Below are 25,365 nucleotides of genomic sequence, written 5' to 3'. Positions count from 1 at the left end.
TTTAAAAAAATTAGAAGGACAGCTATTTAATTCATGTATTCTAGAAAGGTTGGTGTATCTAAGTTTAAGATGCCTATTATATATTAGTCTGTTAAATACTTAGTCTGGAACTAAAAAGTAAGGTTATATATCTACACGTAGTATTTCTCCTGAAGCTTTGATTAATTTTTGTTGTCTTATGTAAGTGAAAAATTAATTTTTCCCTTGGTCTATTTTCTTTTATCACATTTTTATCACAGTCTATACGTTTTGAAGTTGGTACAAAAACAAGTTTCTTCTGCGTTAATGTTTTTAAAACTTAAACACCTTTTATTTTATTTTAAACTTTTAAATAATTTGCATGCCCTCTAATGTAGAAATTTTTTTTTACCAGGTTTTCCTGCTTTTAATAATATATATTTTGCAATTTTTTTTTTGGGGCTCTGACTGAATGAATGTAAACATTTTAACATAGACATTTTATAAACATTTATATTCAATCTAACTTATTTGATGAGTATGTTTACTGTTTTATTAAAAAAATTAAACTTTGAAATTTTTGAGCCTTCACTAAAATATTATTTATGTTATGCTTGCAATTTTAAATTTATTTTCCTGACCACAAACAACTTCAAATTTGTGGTATTTATATATATATATATATATATATATATATATATATATATATATATGCAATTTAGAATTTATCGAATGTATATATTATATATATATATATATATATATATATATATATATATATATATATATATATATATATATATATATATATATATATATATATATATATATATATATATATATGTATATATATATATATATATGTATATATATATATATATATATATATATATATATATATATATATATATATATATATATATATATATATATATATATATATATGTATGTATATATGTATATATATATATATATTTTTCCATAACATAGATGCAACTTTTAAATGTACTTTTTTTTTTAAGGATCTCAACTATCTTAACTTACAGACTTTCACAACAATATGACTTTCTCAACTGTTAGAAATGATTTCGATAGTTGAACTAGAAATCTGATGTTTAACTATAGAATCATAAACTAAGAGCTAAGTTGAATTCAAAAGCATTTTCATGTTTCTATAGCAAAGAAATGTAGAATTATTTGATGGTGAGTTTTGATCAAAAATTCTTATTTTTTGTTTTGATAAAAAATATGAAAATTTTTATAAATTATTTATTTGTGGTTGTTTATTTATTCCTTTTTTCTAATGTGTGTAAATTTTATAATTATTTTCATTATTTTATAGTATTATTTATGATGGTATTTTTGTTTATTACTTTTTGCCAAGCTGCTATGTATTTTTTACACTCTTTAATTTGCACCTAATAAGGCTGAAAACAAACAGTTTTAAGTTGGGAGTTACTAGAAAATAAAGAATAGTGTTAAATAGCGAGAAAATAGTTGACAGAAGACTTTAAAAGTTGAAGATTGTATGAGTTAACAAAAGAAGATGTTGGGAGAGAGTTCTTAAGTTTTAGAGAAGCAAAAAAAAGTTGAGTCCTTGACAAATAGAGTCACTTAGATTTTCATCAAATTAAAGATTTTCATGATTTCATGAAAATCATTAATTTAGATAAAAAAAAGTACAGGATATATTATATCCCTGTAGTTATTGGAAATGAAGAGGATTGTTGGCTTTTAAAGATAAATAATTCTGCGATCAGAAAGAAATGGTTTAATAATATCAAAAACAATCAGCATGTCACATTTTATCAAAAGCTTTTGATATGTTAGCAAGTCAGCCATAGAATCAGACGATTGAAATCCATATTGATTGTTGGAGTGTAAAATTTGAGTTAAAATGTTAGCTATTGGTTGGTTAAAAACTCAAAGCGCTTATTATAAAAAAGAAAACTTATTGAATGATAGTTGGATAAACTAGTGTTCTCTGGAGTTTGTAAAAAGTATATTCACAGAAGTCATTTTTCTTTAGAGTTTGTAAAAAGTATATTCACAGAAGCCATTTTTCGGCAGTCAGGAAAACAAGATTCAGTCAAGCACTTAGTAATATTTCTGAAAGGATTATTAAGAGTTTTTGGAGAAAAATTTTGTATGACAGAAATTTTGTCTAGACCACAACCCTTACAATTTTATTTAAATTAGTAGATTAGGTAGTAGAGTTTACTTAGTAATGACTTAAGCAGCGGAAGCCCAAATTTGGATGTATAACAATAGGTTAATCAGTTTAATATGAATGGCAGAAAAAGGTGTGGCCATTAGGTTAAGCAGAAAATTTCTTTGCAAATACTTCTGCCTTATCCTGGAGATAGGTATTAAGAACAGACCTACAAATTAGAGTTAAAATATTAGTTTTACCTTTGTTAATCGCACTGTTGAAGTTTTTCCAAAAGTCTCTAGAACCTAACTTCTGAGATTAGATATAAGATTTTGCATACTGATACTTGCATACTTTTTACATTGATTTCTTGTAATAATAAAATACATTTGTTTTTAATCATTTTTTCAAAATCTTTTTCACAAGAAAATTGTTCTTTTGAAAAAGATCTTTCTTTTAAAAAAAATGATTACAATTAGATGTAACAGCTTCACAAGTAGGTAAGAACCATGGAGAAGAATGAGGCTCGGCTTGCAACTAACAAGAAGAAATAAAAGCTTCCATTGTTGCCTGCCTTTCCAATAGTAACTATTTTTGTTACATCATTTTACGAATTTTTGTCATCAAATCTCTTTTTATTAAAGTAAAAAAAAGTTTGGATTTCTGGTTTTGATAAAGAATAAGATTTTTGTCAAGATTAAGTAGGTACAAGAAAAAAGTTATTATCTGATGCATTTATAACGAAATTCAATAACTTACTTTCTAACGATCAATATTGTTTCCGGTCTTAAGGTTATACTGCTGATTTCTTAAGTGTTGGTAACTTTAATAATCAACTGCTTTTACTACATCTTATATAAAAAAGGTAAGAAAGTTGTGGCTCCAAGTATTCACAAAACTTTTGCTTTGTGCATTAAAAAAAGTTAACAAAATCTTTTCTTTCCATTTTCAGCATTAAAGTTATCCTAGATAGGCAGCACTCTTCTTTATCCTATCACAAGATTTTATCTTTTAACTAAGAACACCTATAAATACCTTTGAACCTTTCTGACTTAATTTTATGTCTTGACAAAAAGTCTTCTCTTTTCTATTGGTTAAAACAGGTAGCGGATCTTGAATCTGATCTCACTTCTAAATCAGATTGGGGCTTGCAGTTACTTTTTATATTGAAGAATGGGTACCCTCTCACTGAGTCCTATTCTTCACTGAGTCCTCTTCTTTCTTTTTGGATCATCCTTCACTTCTGACCTCTCATAAAAACCGTATATATAATCGGTTGCTAAGTTGTCTAAGTCTAATGTTGCTTCTCCTTATCGTGCTTGCCATTTTCTTACTTCTGATTCCATTTTCTACCTCTACAAATCTCTTATTTGCCTTATTAGAACTCTCTTCCATTTTCATGTTATCCTGTCTCATACAACCTACAACTTTTCAAGTCATCTGTCAATCGTTTTCTTGCTCTTCAACTCAATTCTTTGTTTTCTTGTAACTTCTCACTTAATAGTGGTTGGTTGCAGCCTTGCTGGGAGTGAATCTGAACAAAAAAAACATGTTTCATTGCTGCAGTGTTTCTTTATATTTTCTTGAAACACTAATATGGTGCTCAGATAAGTTCTCGACGTTTCAGCACTGGTTGTTCTTTTATGCGAAACTTTGAAAATACATTTTTTTCTCTTTAAAAATAAGCAATTTAGAGTTCTCTTTCATTGTTGTGTTTTCTTGATTCATAAAAGATTTTAAGCAGTTCTTCTAGTTAACTGTTTTTTTTGTTTCCTAATCGTTTTCCTCACTTTTGTAATAATTTTTTTCCTAAGATGATGTATGATTATAGTTGTATTTTTTTACCTGTATTTTTTTTACCTTTATTTTTTCCTCACTTTTGTAATAATTTTTTACTAAGATGATGTATGATTATAGTTGTATTATTTATAGTTGTATTTTTTTTACCTTATATTTGTATTTTTTTCCTGCTTATGACACAAGAGAATGTTTAATGAGTACTTTTCTTGTCTAGTGTGTCGATTTAGAAAATAAACTTTTAAATAAGAGCTGTAAAATATCTCTTTCTAAATATTTAATCCTAATTGACCTATTTGTCAGGGAGGGCTAGCTAGTTTTATTTTGTCGTTATCGAAACATTTAACAATATTATCCTCAAGTTCTAATAAACATATATAGTTACAATCTGACTGGGGCAAGTAGAAGACAAAATGTCTTTTCATAAAAACTTTTTGTGAGATAGAGAAAAATAAATTTTTACAAGTTATAATATTATACAAAAGAGTGAAATTAAAAAGTTTGAAAAAAAACAATACTAAAAAGTTTGAAGATAATTGTAAAGTTTGCAAAAAAGAAAAACGTCTTTAAAAAAAAAATTACATATCGGGAAAATAAAATTACATATCGGGACATATACGTATCGTAATAAAAGATAAATATAAAAATGAAAACCTTTATATACTAGTATTATCAGGTTTTTAACCTAAAGTGGAATTGAGTTTGGTAATATTTATCTTTGAAAGCTTTATTTTAAAAGAAGCCATTTTAAGACTTTAGGGGTTATATAAGGGTTTTTGTTTTGTTGCTAAGGCGTTGCTAAGTCTCAAACCCATGAAAAATGCCATTTTTAAATACTTTATATTATCAAATAATACAATAGTACAGATAGTTATATCAAATGAAAGAGGATAAAAATCGTCTTTCATTTCCAAAAAGATTACAAAAACTGAATATTGACATTTTACTACAAAATCAATATTTTTTTCAAAATAAAAACGAATGAAAGTTTCATAGAAAGCTGTTAACCATTTTTAATTTAGCATTAGTATTAGATAGGGTTATATGAAGGAGTTTATTTAGCTCTTCATATACATATATATATATATATATATATATATATATATATATATATATATATATATATATATATATATATATATATATATATATATATATATATATATATATATATACATATACGTATATATATATATATTTTTTAACAACTTTAAAAAGTATTCTACAAAATAGAGTGCTCAATGTTCTTAAAAGAACAGAGCAATTATAAATTAGTAGAAAATCACTTAACAAAATTTTTTTTACATTTAACACTGTGTTTCATCAAGAAAGACTCATCAGAAATGATGAGTCTTTATTGATGAAACACAGTGTTAAATAAAAAAAATAACGTTTGTTAGGTGATTTTCTACTAATTTATATATATATATATATATATATATATATATATATATATATATATATATATATATATATATATATATATATGTGTGTGTGTGTGTGTGTGTGAGTATATATATATATATATATATATATATATATATATATATATATATATATATATATATATTTATATATATATATATATATATATATATATATATATATATATATATATATATATATATATATATATATATATATATATATATATATATATATATATATATATATATATATATTTGTGCAATTTCTAAAGCGGCAATGAAATTGGTCCACCCAAAAAGTCTTCAAACACCTCCGATGTGTTTTTTTCTGGCTACGGGACTGCAAAAACTTCAAACAAAACTCAGCTGTTGCACGGATCGAAATTCGTTCCTATCGAGTGTATTTAATTATTATTATTATTTCATTTATTTAACACCATATTTTAATTCATTAATTAATTTACAATGTAATATAGTAATTTACATATTAGTAATTTACAAGGTAAAAAAAAAAATAAGAAAGCTATTTCTCGTGATTTTCACTAAAGAATTTTTTCCTCAAGAAATTGTTTAAAAATTCCTCTTTGTTCTTTTGCATTCCAGCACTCTATTGCATACTTCAAAGTTTGTTCAACTTCTGAAAATGGTATAGGTCCTGGATATTGTCATTAAACGAATGTAGAAATAAAGGGTGTTTCAGCTGTGAAAAGAAAATGTCTGCAGTTGTTTTATTATTAAGAAGACGAAGGAACAACTTTAATTTATTTTGTTAAATACTTTTTGAAATTTCCTGGATTTTGAATAGCGAATTTGTATATTTCTTACTGCGTTTCGAAATATTTAAAAGAGATTTTAGCGCACTCCTTCCAAATACATCTAGCTTTTTCATCAAAACAGAATTATTTTCACTTAGCTCTATACCTTAAGGTAAGTTAGGTATTGCCAACACTTTATATATATAGGAAATAGAACTTGGGTGACCAAACCGGATTCCAGATTGAATAAGAGTTTGAACATCAGCTCTAAAGTTTGAGATTTTTTCATCAATGTTTTTATAACTGAGTAAAGCAAAAATTGAATATTTAGTATCCGATGTGAATCCCAGATGTCTAAGTTTATTCTGATGTTTTTTTTTTTTATTACTAGAAATCGTTATTATTGATATTACGTGTGGAGTTCTTTAGGGTTCAATTCTAGGTCCATTATTATTTTTAATATATATTAACGATATGCATAAAGCTTCCCAAAAAATATCTACAATTATGTATGCTGACGATACAAATTTATTTTTTAATCATCCTGATTCAAAGACTTTGTTTGAAACTATGAATATTGAACTCAAAAATTTCAACCTCTGGTTTATAGCAAATAAATTATCCCTTAATTGTAAAAAAACAAGCTTTACAATCAATTAATCTTCCGTTTAAGCTGCCTAAACTGTTTATTTATAAAAATCAAATTAAACGTGAAAAATACACAAAATTTTTGGGAGTACTTTTTGATTAAAATTTGTCATGGAGAAACCATATTGGTCTTCTTGAAACAAAGGTGTCTTCTGTAATAGGTGTTTTGTATAAGTCAAGACCTTTTCTTGATAGTAAATCACGTAATATGCTTTACTTTAGTCTTGTACATAGTCAGCTTTTGTACGCAAACATTGTATGGGCCAGCACCCATAAAACCAAATTGCTAAAATTGCAAAGTCTGCAAAACCATGCATGCAAAGCAATTAATTATTTAAATAGGTTAGTAAACCCGGCCCCAGTGATGAAAAGCATGATGGTTCTAGATATTGAGAAACTTAACACATTACAGATATTAATTTATATGTGTAAGTATAAAAACAATCTTCTACCAAGCGTTTTTTCAGATAACTTTCTGATATCATTTTCTAAAAAATATAATCTGCGTTCAAATACCAGGAACGACTATCAACTTAGAAAAATTAAATCACAGCAGTCAAGTTTTCTAATTACAAACCGTGGTCCATCAATATGGAACCGTTTCCAAAATAAAAATATTAAAACCTAAAAAGCATTTCATCGTTTAAACAACAAACTAAAATGCATCTCCTTAACTCCTGACATATATATTATAGTTTAGAGAATTTGTTTTCAGATTTTTTTGTATTTTTTCTTTTTATTTATTTTTTATTTTTTTCTTCTTCTTATGTGTTTTAATTTTTTTTGATATATATATTATAAATATTTTTGATATATATATTATAAATTATAAAGATTAAAAACGTTTTTTATAAAGGTTTACGATGTTAATTTATATGAAAAATTGTAATCTTGTTTAATCAGCGAAATAAAAGTTAAATAATAATAAGTTATTGTATTGGTTTGTATTTGTGCTTTGCCTGAAATCAAGAACGCAGTTTTTTCGGCTCATTAGGCCGGGTAATAAAAAAAAACCAATTGTCTTTCTCAGCGTTTTTAGAGTAATTTTTCAGCTTTACGCGAATAAAAATTCAAGTAAAATTGCTATTTTCTTTTTACGTAAAGCTGACCAATTACTGAGTAAAACTGCTTTTTTGATTTACCCGGTCTATTGCTTGTTATAAATATGTTGGTCTGGGGTTAACTTTGCATTCATAACTATAGTATTTGAGAGGGCATGTTTTTTTCTTTTTATGACGATTATAAGCAACAGATTGATCAATTGGAAGTTTAACAATTCCCTAAACTGTTGCATCATCTATGACAAAAGGTTTCATAAATAAAATCAATTAATGTATTAAAAATAAGACATATCTCTGTAGGCTTTCTTCCAAATAAATAAACCATATCCATGTATTTACATGTAAAAGCAAGTCGTTTTAGCAAAGTGAAAATGCTTTAGTCAAACGACGTGTTCATGCAGGGTTACCACTATTAAAACTGAGGCTAAAAATAAGGACTTTAAGGAGAATTAAGGATATATTTTCCCAATTTATAAGGAGATTTGGTCGCGAACGCCAACTTTTTCAAGGAAAAAATAAGGAGAATTAAGGAGAAAATGATTACTTTATAAACAGAATCTTTCTTTTTTCAATAAACATTAAATATAAATAGATAAACTATTATAAATATAATATACTATACACATATAGAACATTATTACAAAAGTTCATTTTTCTTTTTAACAAGGTTTTTTTTTTTAACATAAAGCTTTTCAAGAGACTCTTGTTTTTCAAAGGCAGCTCTTTTTAATGCATTAGATTTTGATATGTCAGCTTTAATGTCATCTAAATACAAAGAGAATCATTAAATAATGACATTTCATTTAGTATTATATGAACTAAAAATTTATTCATATTCAAGGCACAAACCTAAAGCTATCCTTTTTTCAGCACGGAATCCAATTTCATCAGACGACTTCTTTAAATTTTCAATCATAGATAATGCCTGTCGAATTTCTGTATTGACTATTTCAATATCCTCAATTACTTTTTGTTTTGCTTCGATTTTCTCTGCTTTTTCTGCAGACAGGGCTTTTGATCGTTGATCATCAAAATACCTCTTTCTTGCCTGTTTGCAGCTATACAACAAATCTTTAGTTATTTCAACTTCATGTGCCATGAGCCCATAAAACGTGAGGTAATCTTGGATAGAACGTAAAGAGATGATGGTGTCTGTGGACATATTGTCATCAACCAGACTTTTATTGCTGCTGAACCCTCGTTCAACTTGAGCTTGTCCGTGCGATAAAATGAGGACTATTTTAAAAATTTGCTGAAGATTTGTATACAGCTTTAAATCAGTGTATTTCCACAAAAAGTAGTCCAAACGATCTTTATCTTTATCAAAAGTCAAAAATAATTCTTTGTTATCAACAACGACGATTTTACAAAACCTGGAATATTCGTTCTTAGCTAAATCACCAACAGAAGCTCTAATTTTCTTGTAAGTAACAAGTTTCATCAACAGTTTTTCAAAAAAATATTCACATTTTTCTGGGAATTCAACCATAAATGATGGGGAAATACACATCAGACAGCGAGCAACCAGAGAAGACAAAGGGCTCTTCTCAATGATATGAGTACACATTGAGACAAGGAAATCGCATACTTCACTCTTGAACTTGTCAATTTGAACTTCAGTAATCTTTCCTTTACTCTTGAGTTGCAGGAGATCATACTTCAATGAAAAGCCAACATCAATCTTGCTGGTTAAAAGCCGGTTTGCACAATTAGATAAATCTATTTTTAATAAAGACGTTGTAGTTTTGGCATTTGCAAGAACATCTAATCGAATGAATTTTGCATAAAAATTGCGTAGTAGTTCTTCAAGTGTCACCACCAGAAAAGGAGTCATTGGCTTATCAGTTTGAAAAGAAACTAAAAGAAAAAAAATAGCAATATTGAAAATAACATTTTGCATTTTTTCCTGAAATTTGAAAATAATAAGAAAATAGTTTATTTCTTAAAATATATTAAAGAGCATAAACAGCAGAACAATTGCATCAGGAATATAACAAGGAATACCAAGGAATGCATTTAGATTGGCACTAATTTCTTCAAAAAACTTCAACTTTAAAGGAACCAAAACTTCATTTGCTCGAGCACTTAAATGTTCAAAACTGGTGTTTTGCCCTGATGTACCATATCCAGGTTGCTTACTCTTTGGTAAGGACTTCCAGTAATCAACAACTAAGACTACTTTTGACCAAACCTGTATTGCTTTCTTGGCAACACTTTGGTTCTCAGCCCACCGAGTGCTACAAAACATGTAAGGAAAATCTGAACTTGTTGCTCCAGCTATTCGTTCATAATCACTTGCTCTTGATGGACTTTCATGAAATATTTGGTAAATTGAAGACAATAACTTCTTTATGTTCCAGCCAGTAGCTTTGGCACCAGTTTGTAAAGCTCCATTTATAGTATGCAAACCACAGGTACCAATGTCAATGAGCGTACTTAATTCATTGGCCTAACGTTCTTCATTGAGCATTGTCAAAAACCGTTTATTAACATTAGGGCCATCTATAGATACCTGGAGCATTTTTTCATCATTCAAACCAATCATGCAGGATTTAAACATATTTAGAATATCTGGGGCTGCAGCTTTTCCCATAAATTCTGAAGTATAATATCTAGTACAAACGGTATTACTCTCTTCATTCCAATATCGCACATGTAAGTCCATTTGACCTTTCTTTACAACTTTATTGTAAGACTCATCAAAAAGACATACAAAGTTATCCAGCTTGTTAAGATCTCCTAATAGAATTTTTTTTAAATATGGGGCAAGACCGTGAGTTACTATATAGCCAGATTTTGTTCGACCACAGGAAAAGTTGTTGGCAATTTTGCTATCTGGAAACATTGATGCAAATTGTTTAGACTTATTCTCACTTGATCTAAAAGAATATTTGCTTTGAACAATATCTAAACAACAAATTAACTCTGCTTTCAAAACTTTTTCCTTTTGAAGCATATCTGAAATGTTACATTGCTTTGATGAGATAGGCTTCTGTGGTTCTGATTGCACAGTTTCTTTGAACAAAACAGAGTAACCTTCTTGAGGCAATCGTTCTATGTGCTTTACTCCTCTTGCATGTGCATCAACTGCCTTGATACCCATAGCTGCTACTGAAAACAACTTAGAACAAACTTTGCATCTTGCAAGGCTGGGATTTTTATCTTTTTGAAGCCAAGAAGTGTAACTAACATTACTTAACCAAATTTCTTGGAAACTACTTTTATATTTAGGCATCTAAAGGTAATTTATGAAAAACAAATAATCTTTTGTATTCAATCTCAAGTTTGTTAAAAAGCTGTAATTAAAAAAGGGGTAATTGAATACTAAGACTCTTCCCCTATCGCACAGTGTTTACTTACACAGTGTAGAAAAAACTAAAATTACAGACGGAAAGTAAAAGAAAAACAAGGACAGCCTAATTTCAAATTTCAAAACATGACCTTAAATATATGTAACACCACTAAATTAAAAAATATTATATTTAAGTCTTTGATTTCCATGTACAAAGTGGTTAGCCACTTTGTACATGGAAATCAAAAAAAAAAATCTAAACAATGATTTTTAAACCAAAAAATTGAAAATAATTAAACATGTTATTTAAAAAAAAGATTAGCTAAAAGTTAAGGATATATTTCAAATAATATATAAGAACAACAATTTAAAAAAAAATACAACAAAAAAAAACTACTTTATTATTTTGTAGAATAAAATTTCTCTTGTAATCATTGATTAACTCTCTTTGGCATTGAATTTACAAGACTTGATATATTGGTGATATCTGATATTGTTGTTTTCTCCTTTAAATATATCGATTGAGGGAAGAAGGCATTATCAATATTCTACATTTTCAATATACCTATCAAAACTAATTTGACCTTCAAATAATTGATGGCATACAACTCCTGTATAGTTCATGCAGGTCCAAATACCAACGTGCTACTACTTTGCTTGGTTCACTTTAATGTAAAATTGAATATGCAATATATAACTTTTTTTTCAAATTGTTTTTTTGACATGATTTAGGAGTTTCATGCTGTATTTTTTTATAGCTCATTTTGTAACTTTTTTATTATTTGATTTATTTATGTTTTTATTTGTAATATTTCAAACAACAACAAAAAAAAATTTAGTACTTTAAAAAATAAAAGCAAAATTATAAAAGAAAATCATCAAGTAAAGCAGTAAGCCTCAACTTTTGACCAACATTAAAAAAATGAAAATTATAAAGTGGAAATAATAAATTATAATGTTTTAAAATTATATATATTTAGTAATACAAAGTAAATTTTAAGGAAACAACATGTCAATTAAATAGTAAAAACTTTACTTATTAATTAGCACTAATAAAATATTGAAAAAGTTAAACAGTTTTCAAAATAATTTCAATCAAACAGGTGCTTTAAAAAAAAAAGGAAAAAGTGGGCTCTCTCTATATATAAATATATATTTATATATATGTTAGGGTGCATCGCAAAATAACAATTTAAAAAAATTGATTTTGTCTGACACCTAATTGTGTTCTATATATCAAAAAAGCAATGACTTTCAAAAATTTTAGAATAAGAAATATTTTTAGAGGTCCCCCAACACCCTTGAATATTTGAGAAGTCCCTAATATTTAAAAAATATAAAATTTTTCAAAAGTAGGCTGTGTTGGGTCTCAAATTAAGCAAAATTTTAAAAAAATTTCAAAAATAATAATCATTTTAAAAAAAAACATATATTGCACTGCTATGTATATATAAAACTACAAAAAATGCACCTTTTTTATTTTTATTATTAAAATGTCATATTTATTGCAGTAAAATCTAATGTGAATTTCTTTTAATAAAATGATGATTATTTTTAAAATTTTTATAAAATATCACTTAATTTGAGACCCAACATGACCTACTTTTAAAAAACTATTTTTTTGAAATTATTAGGGACTGGTCAAATATTCAAGGGTGTTGGGGGACCTCTAAAAATATTGAAAGTCAGTGTTTTTTTAATATATAGAACACAATTAGGTGTCAGACAAAATCAATTTTTTTAAATTGATGTTTTGTGATGCACCCTTATATATATATATATATATATATATATATATATATATATATATATATATATATATATATATATATATATATATATATATATATATATATATATATGTATGTATATATATATATATATATATATACATATATACATATACATACATATATATATATATATACATATATATATATATATATATATATATATATATATATATATATATATATATATATATATATATATATATATATATATATATATATATATATAAATATATATATATATATTTATAAATTTAATTTATTATTGCTCTGTTCCTTTAGAACATTGAGCACTCTGTTTGTAGAATACACTAACATAATTTATATATATATATATATATATATATATATATATATATATATATATATATATATATATATATATATATATATATATATGTGTCACATACACACACACATATATATATATATACATATATGTGTGTGTGTGTGTGTGTGTGTGTGTGTGTGTGTGTGTGTGTGTGTGTGTGTGTGTGTGTGTGTGTGTGTGTGTGTGTGTGTGTGTGTGTAGGATTTCAAATCATCAAAGAAGTAATTATTTACTTCTCTATTAATAAGTATAATCCATTTACTTTAATAAAATTTCCTTGAAGATAATGAACGAAAGTAAGGAGAAGTTAAGGAGAGCAGTTAAATTTGAACTTTTTTTAAGGTTATTTAAGGACTTTTAAGGAGTTTTTTTTTTTTTAAGGATATTTAAGGTTTATAAGGAGGAGTGGGAACCCTGTCATGACAAACGCCGTTGTCAAATGTTGCCCGCGTCTCGTTGCTAAACCTCTCCCTATTTTATATTAGCCAACTGTTGGAAAATAAAAACATGTTCAATATAAATTATAATTTCCGTTTTTTAAGTTCCTATTAAATTATTGTTACTAAAAAATACATAAATAAATGATTGAAGCCAAAATTGTTAATTTCTTAAGATGATGACGATTAATTATATAAGCTTTTAATGGCTGCATTTAAATAAAAAGTAATAATTAAAAAAAAAAAAAAACACTTACGAAAAAGCATGAATTAATAAAACTAGTATGAAACAATTTAAAAAAATAAACAAACAATTTCATGAATATCTTTTAAGTTACATACGCACCGTTACATAAATAATACGTTAATATAAATTAACTGCAATTAAAAATAGTATTTTAAAAATTCTTTGAAGTTCATTATCGTTGTCAAACATCTCCTTAAACATTTATTCTTCATACTGCTTATTTCCCAAAAATAATTTTATGATTAGAATACGATAAGATCTCACACAGCCATTTGCTGTAGATACAAAACATTTAAGTTGAACGACCAAGTAGAAAATTAAAGAATTAGTTAATGAAAAATAATTGAACAAGTTAAAACTATCTATATTGGAAACAAACTTCACTCAAATTCCGATTATTACATTTTATTTAATAATACTCTAAATCATCTGCTTGTGTTTAGAATTAATAAAAATTATACCTTTATTTCTTAAAATCCTCAATGCATTCCGTGTTATCTAAATAAACAAGAAAAAAAACAACACCTTGAAAGCAAGAATTTCAACAACCAGAAGATAATATCGAGGGTATACTGCGAGAATGCACTAAGTCATTTTTTGTTGGTTTTGAGTTAAGTCAACATAAACACTTATTATTATATGCTTTATCACTTCCAAAACGCACCAGACCTTATATTCTATATAATACCAAGTTATTGATCATTTTCAAATATACAATAGGGATATACACCATTGCATGAAAAAATTTTTTTTCATTAAACTGCCTAACAATATCTCATAATTATCTCAAAACAATGAAAAATTTTTATACTACCAGTATAAAAATACTACAACTCACACACAAGTTGTCAAAAAGTTTGTCTGGAAGGTATTTGTTTTAAAGCACATGAACCACGTCAAGGTTCCTTCCTATTCACATGTACGCTTTTTTTTAAAGCATATGACAGAAAAATACACAATCAATTAGCAAACTGCTTTTTCTTGCACATTCTCATTTCTATTAATAAAATTGAACATAAAAGAACAGGAAGTGTAATCAAAATGGACTCTAAAAAAAAAATCTAAAAAAGTAAGCATAAGCTTTTAAACATATTAAAAGTTAAGAAAGAAAATTTTGGAAATGATAATAAACTTTAGATGGCAATCTTCTTGGAAGGATAATTCTTATATCTTCTATGGATTATTGGTGTCATTATTAGTCTGGTTCTTCTAATAATGCCCTTTATCTTTCAGACTTATTTGAAAAACGCATTGAAAATGTAATTGGACCAAACCAAGCTCCTAATCTTTAGTCTTAATAGCCTCAAAGACGTTAAGTCTATTACTACAATTCTTTTCTACAAATACTATCATGCTTGATGCTTAGAAGAGCTATTATCTCTTGTTCAGTCAAAAAAAACTTGAGACCACCTAACTCATCATTTTGCAAAGTCGCATCCTGTAAGTGTTACTCCCTCAGGAAAAGAGAGCTCCATATATAGCATTTTATCTAAAAAGTGTATTACAAATGGATATATTATAGTGAACTAACTTGACAGTCACTAAAATAACAAAGCATCAGATGTTTAAACAGAATACAAACAAACATATAGTAATTTACGGGCGAGTCAACACAGCGCCAGAGGTTTAAACAGAACACAAACATACATGCAGTAACTTACGGGTTAGTCAATATTGTGCTTGAGGTTTAAACAGAACATAAACAAACATACGGTAACTTACTAGTGAGTCAACATTGAGCAAGAGGTTCAAACTGAAAACAAACAAACATACAGTAACTTACGGGTGAACACAAATAAACATACATACATACAGTAATTTTTGAGTGAGCCAACTGCGCCAGAGTTTTAAACAGAAACACTAACATATATATAGTAACTTACCAATGAATTTGACATTACTTTATATACTTGGTTTTTCCTTCATTTTATTTTTATAGTTCCTCCAATAATTAATAATTGTGAGCTGTGGGGCAGTTACCAGATAAAGCTGACCTAAAATAGAATTTATAAAAAGCATTCAGAAATTTTTATTTGTTTGTTTAGAGCCTATTAAAAAATCTACAAACTCAGTTAAACATGTATTGTTAAGACAACTTGCAGCTTCTTTCCAAGCTTATATTTAAATTCCAGTCTCATTCTGTTATTAACAACACGTTTAGGGAATTGCTACAAACATTATCATAAATAAGTATTTAAAAACCAATCTATAATATGTGAAAAAACATATACAAAAATATAAGGTAGTTGGCAGTTGCCTTTAACTATATATATTTAAAAATAGGAAAAGCATATTTTAAATAATGAAAGTCTATAGGTTCAATTTTTCTTTTATTTAAAACAACTAATTTCATTAATTACTAATAATGATATCTTAACCTCTGATTAAATAATGATATCATAACCTCTGATTAAATAACATAAAGAAAATAATGCTGTGTAAACAGTTTATAACTTACTGAATAAGTACAGATTTATCAAATTTCGCATTTTTGATAAGGTTTGTTTCTCCATTAATAAATTTTTTTTGATATAAGAACGAATGAAAATTGTTAAGCATTTTGACTGATTTTTGACTTATGACTAATTTTTTATTCATGATAGGGAACACAATTTTTTTTTTTACAAGCTAAACAAATCTATGACTTTTCAGCATTTATTTTATTGAATATCTTATCAGATATATTTTCACATTTTTTATGGTACCACTCGCTGCACATATCACACTCTACCATATGAAGATTGGTATTTTTTGCATGATACCATACCCAATTTTCTAAGGCAAGAAATTTCTAAGGTGATTAATTTTTCTTCATTAAAACATGATTTTGATCGGCTAACTGGAAAGGCAGAAAAATGTCTTTTTTTAATGCATTCAATAAAATGTTTTCTAATTTTGTCTTTGTCTAGAGATAAAGCTCCAATATCAAATTTGTGAAGTATGTTTAATGCATTAGCAATTGCAAAAACGCCACAATCCACACCATTAGTTTGTTGTTGACATTTGCATACATGGATAGTTAAGATTTTTCCTTTTGTTTTATATATTGCATATTAGCTGCTTCACATGATCCTTCACTTGGCCACGGAAAAGACTGTCATAGTAAAAAATTGTGTCCGCTGGACAATTCACATGCGAAATGGTAATCAAATGATATTGTCCAGTATATAATACTTGAATAAAATCATTCTTTTCCTCATGAAACATATTTTTCACCTAAAATGGTATCTTGAAATCCAGATTTCATATGAAACTGATTCAAAAGAATTTTTTGGGCAGCATTGATACTTACATCTGTCAGCATATCATTGTTCTCAATAGCATCAATTTTAGTTTATCGTAACACAGGCAGGTTGTTATCAAACATAATCCATTCAATACTTTCTTCTGTATTATCTTGCTGAAGAATTATATTTTCACTTGCATCTATGTGTTCAGACTTAACTAGGACTTTATGATTTTTATTTGATTCAATTTTTAAACTACTTGAGGCCCTCAACTTTTCTGCACCAACTCCAACTCTGCACCAACTCCTTCTTTCTTAAGGGAATGCTTAATGCTTGTAACTGACACTTATTTTTTTGAACAGGCTGCAAATGAATACCTTGTTCATTTGGAATGCATTCTTCAAATGATTATTTAACTTTTTTTAGAATATCAATTCCATTATCTAATTTCTCTTCATTTTCAATAAGGTATGATTCATTAATTAACTGCTTAGCTAGTTCTCGAAACAAGGATGCCTTAGTGTTTAACCACGTTTTTTGTTTGGGAAGTGATTCCAATGTTTTTATGCTACAATCTACTTCTCTATCTTCTGCTTTGTTGTTTGTAATAAACAGTTCATTTCGAGGCAATAAAGGTTTTCTTCCAAAAGAAATTTCTTTATCCAAGTTCAAAAACGGCGAGTAAATGTATAATTGAGATAAATTGTACCAAGACCATAAAGGAAATTTATTAAAAACAGCAAAGAAATGTTTGCAAAGATACACAGTTCTTTTCCAATCTTGGCAAGTGCAACTTGGCATAGTGACTGAATCGCCAAAGCTAATATGATGGAACTCAGCAGAGTTTGCAAAAGATGAACACGTAAACTTTCCAGTCTCTTTAACAAAAACTCCAGACAGATCAATATGTGACGCTAGAGACATCTTTTGCAAGCAATGTTTAACAAAGTGTCTTGGTCTATGATGCAAAAATGTGGGTAGGTATGAACTATACTGGCGGAAATTTCCACTATGTCTTGTATTAATGTCACAATACCTAAAGGAAAAAGGTATGTTTTAAAATGTTGTGTCAAAAAATAGTGTAGCACTTGTGTTTGTTACTTTGCACAATAAGTGAAAAATATTTGACATTTGTTCACTTTTTAAAATTTGTTAATGGTAGTTTGCCTGAATCAAAACTTAAAATTTAAAAAAAATAAAAAAAATCTTTTTTTATGTCAGATATTCCCTTTAAAATTTCCCTTTTAATTATTTTGTGCTCACTAGAGTAATCTCTTTATCAAAATGTATATTAAGTTATATTTAAGTTATGTTGTATTATTTCCAATTTTTTCAACTTTATAAGGAAATAATGAACACTAAAGTAAATAAAGAACACTTTAGCATGTTTTGATAAAGAACCTTTGCATAATTTTGATAAAACTATCGTAAGGTTTTTTTTTTTTTAATAGCCTATACTATTACTAAATATTCTCTTCTATTAAGAAAAAAAATAAAAAACTAAGTACCTATTATATAAATCTGGAAAGTAGTCTTCAATAAGAATAGTAAGCATGGTTGATAAACTAGAGTTACTTTGCTTTTTCAGGTATGAATGTTTGAAGGTTTCATTTTGCCGTTCAACTCCATTATTAGTATTAATACTGACCATTAATCTGTCTTTACGATACAAGTATGCTCACCTCTATTAACAAAATGGTACAGAATTATGTATGGATTTAGTGTAGAATTAAAAAAAAAATTAAAATAAAATAAAACCTCAATATGTGGTAACCATTGCATTTCAAGCCAATTAATCATATTTTTATGGCTTGGATTTAAATAATGTTCACATTTTTTTAAGTTTTCAAGGGCTTTTGCTAAATCAACATTTGATTGAGCTCTGGCAACTTTTCTTAACTTAGCTAGCATTTCTACTTTAATGTCACTGGCACCATTATTTACTTTATTAAACCAACGTTTCCACGCTCGTTCCCGATGAAAGTCACATATGAGAACTTGGCACTCTAAAAAATTTAATATATAAGTTGAAACTTGATTTACTTAAACATAAAACCACTTAAATATAAAATGATTCAGCAAGAGGACTTAACAAAACTAAATAAGCAGCTAATTAAAATCTTGAAATACCTTGATATAAAGATTCAATAGCATTAATCTCTTCAGCACAACAATCAACCATAAAATATAAAGGACTCCAATTAGGATTCCATTCCTTTATTTTGGCAAGGGCACTTTGAATATTTTTTGCTGACTCTCCTTCACAAATAAAGGTACCTACTATCTGATAGTCCACATTTGTTTTTACAACAAGAAAAAAGAGTGGTAAAGAAATTTTGTTGTTTTGTAAGTGGCATCCAAAAGGGTAATTTCATTGCCATATATTTTTAATAACCTCTGCAATTCTTCAGTTTGATAAAAAATAAAAAACTGTTGCTTGATGCTTCTACAACAATCTCATCCTCATCTTCGGTGCTTCCGACGGCTGAGCATTCAACTTCATTTATAAATATATATATATATATATATATATATATATATATATATATATATATATATATATATATATATATATATATATATATATATATATATATATATATATATATATATATATATCAGGCCTTGTTAAGAAGCGTTACGCAGCTCGCATTTTGCTTGCGAAAAGGCGCTCAGCAGTTTTGCGCTACGCAAAAACTTTTAGAATATTTAAATTATCTTTTGATTATCGTTAACGTGACGTTTATTCAGAAGAAATAAAGTCGTAAGTAAAAGCATTTAACCGCAATTGTAAACTAATAGATTTTTTTGTTAAAGAAACAGTTTGTTTCATTTTTTTTTTTTTTTTTTTAATTAAAAATTAGTTAAAAAAACAAAGTGTTTAAGTTTTATCTTAAGGAATTAAATATATAAATTCCTTTTAAATATGAAAATTATTTTTAGTCATAATAGTTTAAAAAATACACGATTTATTTTGATGTAAAAATTTTATTAATAACATATTTTGTTTATTGTTAATTCAATAACGTAAAGTTTTAATGACGTTCATTTAATTTATGAAAATAAATTGTGATCACGAATATGTTATCGGTAACTGATAAATAACAAAAAAAAAACTCTATTGTTTAAAAACATTATTAAAAAGAGTTCACAAATTAAATAAGAAAAAATTTATTAACAATTGATAAAATAACCAAAAACCAAATGTAAAATCATAAGAAAAAAAACAAATATTTTACGTTTCATGAAAAAAATATTTTTTTCAAAATAAAATTTAGTTTATATTTGAAAAAAATAATAAAAATGATTTTTTTAATAAGAACTTTGATTTTATTTATAACTTTTGTTATAGTGAGAAAAAAAAAACTTTTTGTATGATTTTTAACGCGTTAATAAAATAACTTTAATTACAATGCGGTACTTGTAAAGACGCTAGTGACGCAATATAACTTATAAATATATTTGCAGAGTTGAGTTACTTAAAAATGCGTTACGCGTTTTCGCTACGCAGCGAAATCTCGTAACAAGGCCTGATATATATATATATGTAAATATATATATATATATGTTTATTTATATGTATGTGCTTGTATATAGATATGTATTATATATATATATATTTTTTATTTTATTTATATTTTTTAGGTGCCCCAAGAAGTCCTAACGGTCTTGTCACAGAGCACCGCGGAAGTGCATTTAACCAGGAAGTTTACGCCTCCTTCCTAACCGTGACGTAAAAGTTTGTCCAGAGCTCGTATATATATAATATATATATATATATATATATACACATATATATTATATATACATATATATATAATTTATATGTGTATACATATTTAATGATAGTCATTGTATGTACTTTATGCTCTCTATAAAAGGGATATATATATAATATATAGGGGACATTTAAAAAAAAATGATGCTTACGGGGACAAAAAAAATAACTGGTACACAAAGGTGTACAGGGTACACAGGTGCTCTTGATAATCCTAATGTCCCCGTAAGTATTCTTTCTTTGTAAAATCTGTTCCTGTAAGTGATAATATAGGTATTGTAGTGAAAAAAGGTATTGTAAAAATAGTTTCAGAGAAGGTTTATTAAAAGTAAATATTATTTAGTAATGAGCTAAAATAAATTAAATGATTTATTTCCAAATTAAATATAAATTTAAAAAAATAATAATTAAACATCATGTTTAATTTATGTTGGATATCTGAATGTCAGTTGTGGGAGGTCTCTTTATCTTCTTAAATCTTACATTTCTGTTTTACCTTAAATTTTTTTTAATGGATTACTTCTAAGAAATTATATATATTTAAAAAGCAGTGATTAAAATGATTAAAAATTAGTTATGATATCTTTTACTGTCCTATGCAATCAGATTAGAACAAGAAATGCAAAAGCAAAATGACACGTTATCTTAAAAAGTGCAGGATTGTCTTTTTTTTTTTAAACAGTGAGTATCTGGGAGCTCTGTTTTAAATACATACTTTTTCGGAAAATATAAAACGTTATCAAAATAAAAGAACAATTATTTACATAGTGTATTTGAATTTTTTTTAAAAGTATTCACTGTAATGTGCACCACAAAAATATTTTAAAAAAGCTTATTATTTAAATAGTGTTTAAAATATAGTATTTTATTATTTAAACATGCACTAGGAACACAAGAAAAAAAATATATACACATTCATTTTTGTATATCTTGATGAAAATTGAAGTTAAGTAAAGAGTGCTCATTGTAAAATATTAAATACATACAATTTTTACTTATCCCTTAAGGTCGAAGATAAAATTTTCTGTGAGGAGTTTCAACTTTCCATTGTTCTACCTTTTTTATAAGACATTCATGTTTAAATACCTTTTCTTTCTTACTGCTTCTAACATGTAACACCAAATAGTTTTTTCAATGGGAAGAATCTTTTATTTGATTTAGATGGACAAATAACATTTTTAAACATTTCTCTTGTCACAATGATTTCTAATCTCCTACGCATTTCATCAACACTAGTTATAAATTCAGATGATGTAAATATTTCTTCTTTTAATCTTGCATCAATTGGCTGGGCTATACCAGCAGCCTTAAAAAAAAGAATTATCAGAAAATTTAAATAAAAAATGTAAAAATGTGAAGGTGGTTTAAAGGTTGATTGGTTTCAATTAAAAAAATCAATTAAATAAAGGGAAAAGCCACTTGATAAGAGCCTATAATTTTTAAAAAAGAACTTTTAAAAGAAAAATGTTTAAGCTATAAAGTAAAAAAAATAAAGAAATTAAAACATCAACAATTTATACAACTTGTGATTAAAATTGGTTATTGTTAAAATCAGATAATGTTATACAAAATTGTTTATCTCCAGTAAAGTGACCAGTGTGAGAACTCGTTGATGGAAGAAAAACTGAAAACATTTTTTGTCCCACTGCTTCATTTTTTAAAATTGATTCACAAATTTTTTTTGAGGATGTTACTCTTTTCCATTTACTATCTTCTATAATGTAAAGAGGCATTTAAAAAAATGCACCAACATAAACTTGTATTTTTTCAAAAAGCGTAATATTTCTCAGAAAAAAGAAAAAATTTCTTTTATTAGTTTTATAATTATTCGGCTTATTTGTTGGTTGGCAAAGGAATTAAGAACCTTTTTCGTAACTTTTATTAGTCAAATATTTATTAATGATAATTTATTATTGTCTATATTAAATAAAACGAACATAATTTAAAAGAAATAAAACCTTAAAATCTGGAAATTTTAAAACTTCTTTGATCTTTATTTGTGAACTACTATTAAATTTCTTTGTGTCCTGGATCATTTCATAGTTTTTAAAGTAACTGTGATCAGATACCTATTGTTATAAACATGTACTGTATTTATATTTTATCTATAATTGAATTATTAAAGTTTTCAAGTTTATTATATACTTATATAATATATAACTATAAATAGATAAGTATATGATATACCTTATATAAATATTTAAATATTAATAAATATAGCACATTCAAGATACCTTTCTATCATTGCAACACATTTTATATTCTTCTTTAAAGATACTTTTCTATCTCTTCCATGCATACAATCAAGAACTTTACTTCCTACAATCATGAATGGAACACCATTAAAAGATACTGAGCTATCCTCCCATCATATTTTGTGGTGTTTGACAGAAGCTTTTTTAAACATATAAAAAAACATATTTAAAAACAATAAAAACAGGATATTTACTAGATTTTTGTTATCAGAGTTATTTATTACTCGTTTTGTTTAATATTACAGACAAAACTAAGTTAACTTGTCAATTGGTAAATTTGTCTTAATTTTTAGTCAGTTATGTATAAAGTAACTTATTAATATCACAAAAAAAACTATGTTAGCCAAATCTTGGTAACTGACAAACTTTTTCTTACCTATATTTCCAAAATTTTTGTCAGCAGAATAACATGTAAACTTTGACACAGTTTCTGTTTCATAGTTTCGAATCAAAGCCACTTTGCACAAATGCCCAAAATACATAAAATTATATAACATATATCATAAATTATATAATACCATAAAATTATCTAATTACCCTTAATAAGACTTGAATCTTCTAACAAACTTAAACTCTTATTGTCTCCCGATATCTTATCATATAAAAAAGAAATTTTTTCCATTTTGCAGTTATTATTTTCTACTTAATCCTTTACGTTACTGCAACATAAAACAAATAAGAAAGCGTTGCTAAAATTATTTATAAATTTAATTATAAAAATTAAAATAATTATGCGGAATAGACTTACGAGTTTTGCGGACTCTAAGACACCACCTGACTTTGCGGTATGGAAACATGCACCAACCCATGCACCAACCAACAGTTATTGTAGCGTAGATTAAAAGTGTGATATAGTTAAACATTTTAAGAAAGTATACTTAGATACATGCAATATTTATAAAGATCATCATTATTCTTAATTTAAATCATCATTATTCTTCTTTGTTTGTTTTGATTAACATTGTTAAAAGTTTTTAAATCGATTTTATTTATTTTTTTGAATATAAGCGTTTACTATGTTTGTATGATCTTTTTGTTCTTCTTTAAGATACCAAGTTTATATATTGTTATATAAAGATAATTTTTAAACAAAAAAAAAGATAGAAACAAAAAAAAAGGTGGCGAGGGTGGTTCTTAAAAAGCGCTCTTAAACTCATTGAGGAAAAAATGTTTCTGGAACCAATTTTTTCTAGGTGATTTCTAGGTGGAACTTGCAGGGTTCTAGAACCCCACAATTTAGGGTTCTAAGAGAGGGGTTCTAGATCACTCATGTTCAAGAAAAATTGTAGAATCCTTTTTGAGTTCTGGTTTCTAGAACCACTCAATTTTAGGGTTGAAAGTGGTTCCAGGTTTGGACCCTTTTTGCGATTCTGATCTCTGGTTTTGAATGTAGAAAGTGTACTTTTGGTAAATTCTCTCTCTAAGCCACACAAGAAAAACTTTATGGCATGTCTATTTAAAGATCCCATATTTAAAAACACTAACTTTATATTAAATTTTAAACTGATGATATGCTTGTCTTGTTTGAGTTTATCAGACCATGGTTAATTAAGTCTCTACAGCTGTTTGATGCAGAAACAAACAGAATAATCAATGTTAGTTTTTGAACCAATTAATACAGTTTATTTGTTACATAATATGTCAGAAATATTTTTATTTATTTTATCTTTATTTATGTAATAATTTTTCCTCCTGCATACATTTTATTAAATAATTTTTTTATTTAAAGCACATGCATTTTGTATTTTAGGAATCTTTTTTTGACTGATACCGAAAGGGTTCAGGTCAGTGTTTTAATTTGGTTGTTATTAAGGCCATGCTGTTAAGACATTGAAATTAGCTTTTGGTGAATTATCTTTATTTATTTATCTATCTTTATTTATGTAATTATGTTTTTTATTTATGATTTATTTATATTATTTTAATTAAAAGATTATACTTTATCTTTAAATTAGTTTTATGTTTAGATTATAATATTATTGTAATCAGGATCATATTTATATTATATCGGAATTGTATAGGGAAGTATTTATATTTCAAGTACAAAAATAAAGTTTACTGAAAGAGCATGAAAATACAGTTTATTTTATTACAGTTATTAACAATAACTGTAATAAAGATAAAAATGAGGATGACATTGTGAAACAATTTCTTTTGAATAAAAGAGCTGATTTAAGTTGTTTTAAATACATAGACCATTGAAATAAAGT

The 25,365-nt window shown here is 26.4% G+C and overlaps 2 protein-coding genes across 5 annotated transcripts; both read right to left on the bottom strand.

Moving 5' to 3' along the window:
* Positions 1–8,353: 8,353 nt before the first annotated feature.
* On the bottom strand, positions 8,354–11,033 carry LOC136087006 (uncharacterized). The gene is made up of 4 exons (XM_065809510.1): positions 10,311–11,033; positions 9,803–10,247; positions 8,648–9,655; positions 8,354–8,563 (listed from the first exon to the last, which is right to left on the bottom strand). Exons 1-4 carry the CDS (start codon positions 11,031–11,033, stop codon positions 8,436–8,438), a joined length of 2,304 nt encoding a protein of 767 aa, XP_065665582.1. The 3' UTR covers positions 8,354–8,435.
* A 2,929-nt stretch (positions 11,034–13,962) lies between these two features.
* LOC136087620 (uncharacterized) lies at positions 13,963–23,873 on the bottom strand. Of its 4 annotated transcripts, XM_065810951.1 has the most exons (10): positions 23,693–23,873; positions 23,532–23,612; positions 23,135–23,219; positions 22,859–22,969; positions 21,887–22,206; positions 19,253–19,619; positions 18,881–19,128; positions 18,631–18,806; positions 16,354–18,158; positions 13,963–15,889 (listed from the first exon to the last, which is right to left on the bottom strand). In XM_065810951.1, the coding sequence occupies exons 1-4, from the start codon at positions 23,775–23,777 to the stop codon at positions 22,933–22,935; spliced, it is 288 nt and encodes a 95-aa protein (XP_065667023.1). In that variant the 5' UTR covers positions 23,778–23,873; the 3' UTR covers positions 13,963–15,889; positions 16,354–18,158; positions 18,631–18,806; positions 18,881–19,128; positions 19,253–19,619; positions 21,887–22,206; positions 22,859–22,932. The 4 variants fall into 4 exon arrangements, with proteins under 4 accessions (XP_065667023.1, XP_065667020.1, XP_065667022.1 ...); XM_065810948.1 differs by having other exon boundaries at positions 21,987–22,206; positions 23,135–23,294; positions 23,532–23,868; XM_065810950.1 differs by lacking the exons at positions 13,963–15,889; positions 16,354–18,158; positions 18,631–18,806; positions 18,881–19,128; positions 19,253–19,619 and having other exon boundaries at positions 21,872–22,206; positions 23,693–23,816.
* Between the last annotated feature and the right edge of the window lie 1,492 nt (positions 23,874–25,365).

The sequence above is a fragment of the Hydra vulgaris genome, chromosome 11, assembly GCF_038396675.1.
Source record: "Hydra vulgaris chromosome 11, alternate assembly HydraT2T_AEP".
In the NCBI taxonomy this organism is placed as follows: Eukaryota; Metazoa; Cnidaria; class Hydrozoa; order Anthoathecata; family Hydridae; genus Hydra; species Hydra vulgaris.
Note: the sequence above shows the minus strand (reverse complement) of the source record. Positions and strands in the feature narration are given on the sequence as shown.

Coding starts and splice junctions, on each gene's coding strand:
- LOC136087620 (XM_065810948.1), bottom strand. CDS start 23,155: ATGTGTTGCAATGATAGAAAG. Junction 22,970..23,134: donor TGTGTTGCAATGATAGAAAG/GTATCTTGAATG, acceptor TTATAACAATAG/GTATCTGATCACAGTTACTT. Junction 22,207..22,858: donor TAAAATTTCCAGATTTTAAG/GTTTTATTTCTT, acceptor CTTTTTTTTAAG/GCTGCTGGTATAGCCCAGCC.
- LOC136087006 (XM_065809510.1), bottom strand. CDS start 11,033: ATGCCTAAATATAAAAGTAGTTTCCAAGAAATTTGGTTAAGTAATGTT. Junction 10,248..10,310: donor ATGATGAAAAAATGCTCCAG/GTATCTATAGAT, acceptor GAAGAACGTTAG/GCCAATGAATTAAGTACGCT. Junction 8,564..8,647: donor TGAAAAAAGGATAGCTTTAG/GTTTGTGCCTTG, acceptor CTTTGTATTTAG/ATGACATTAAAGCTGACATA.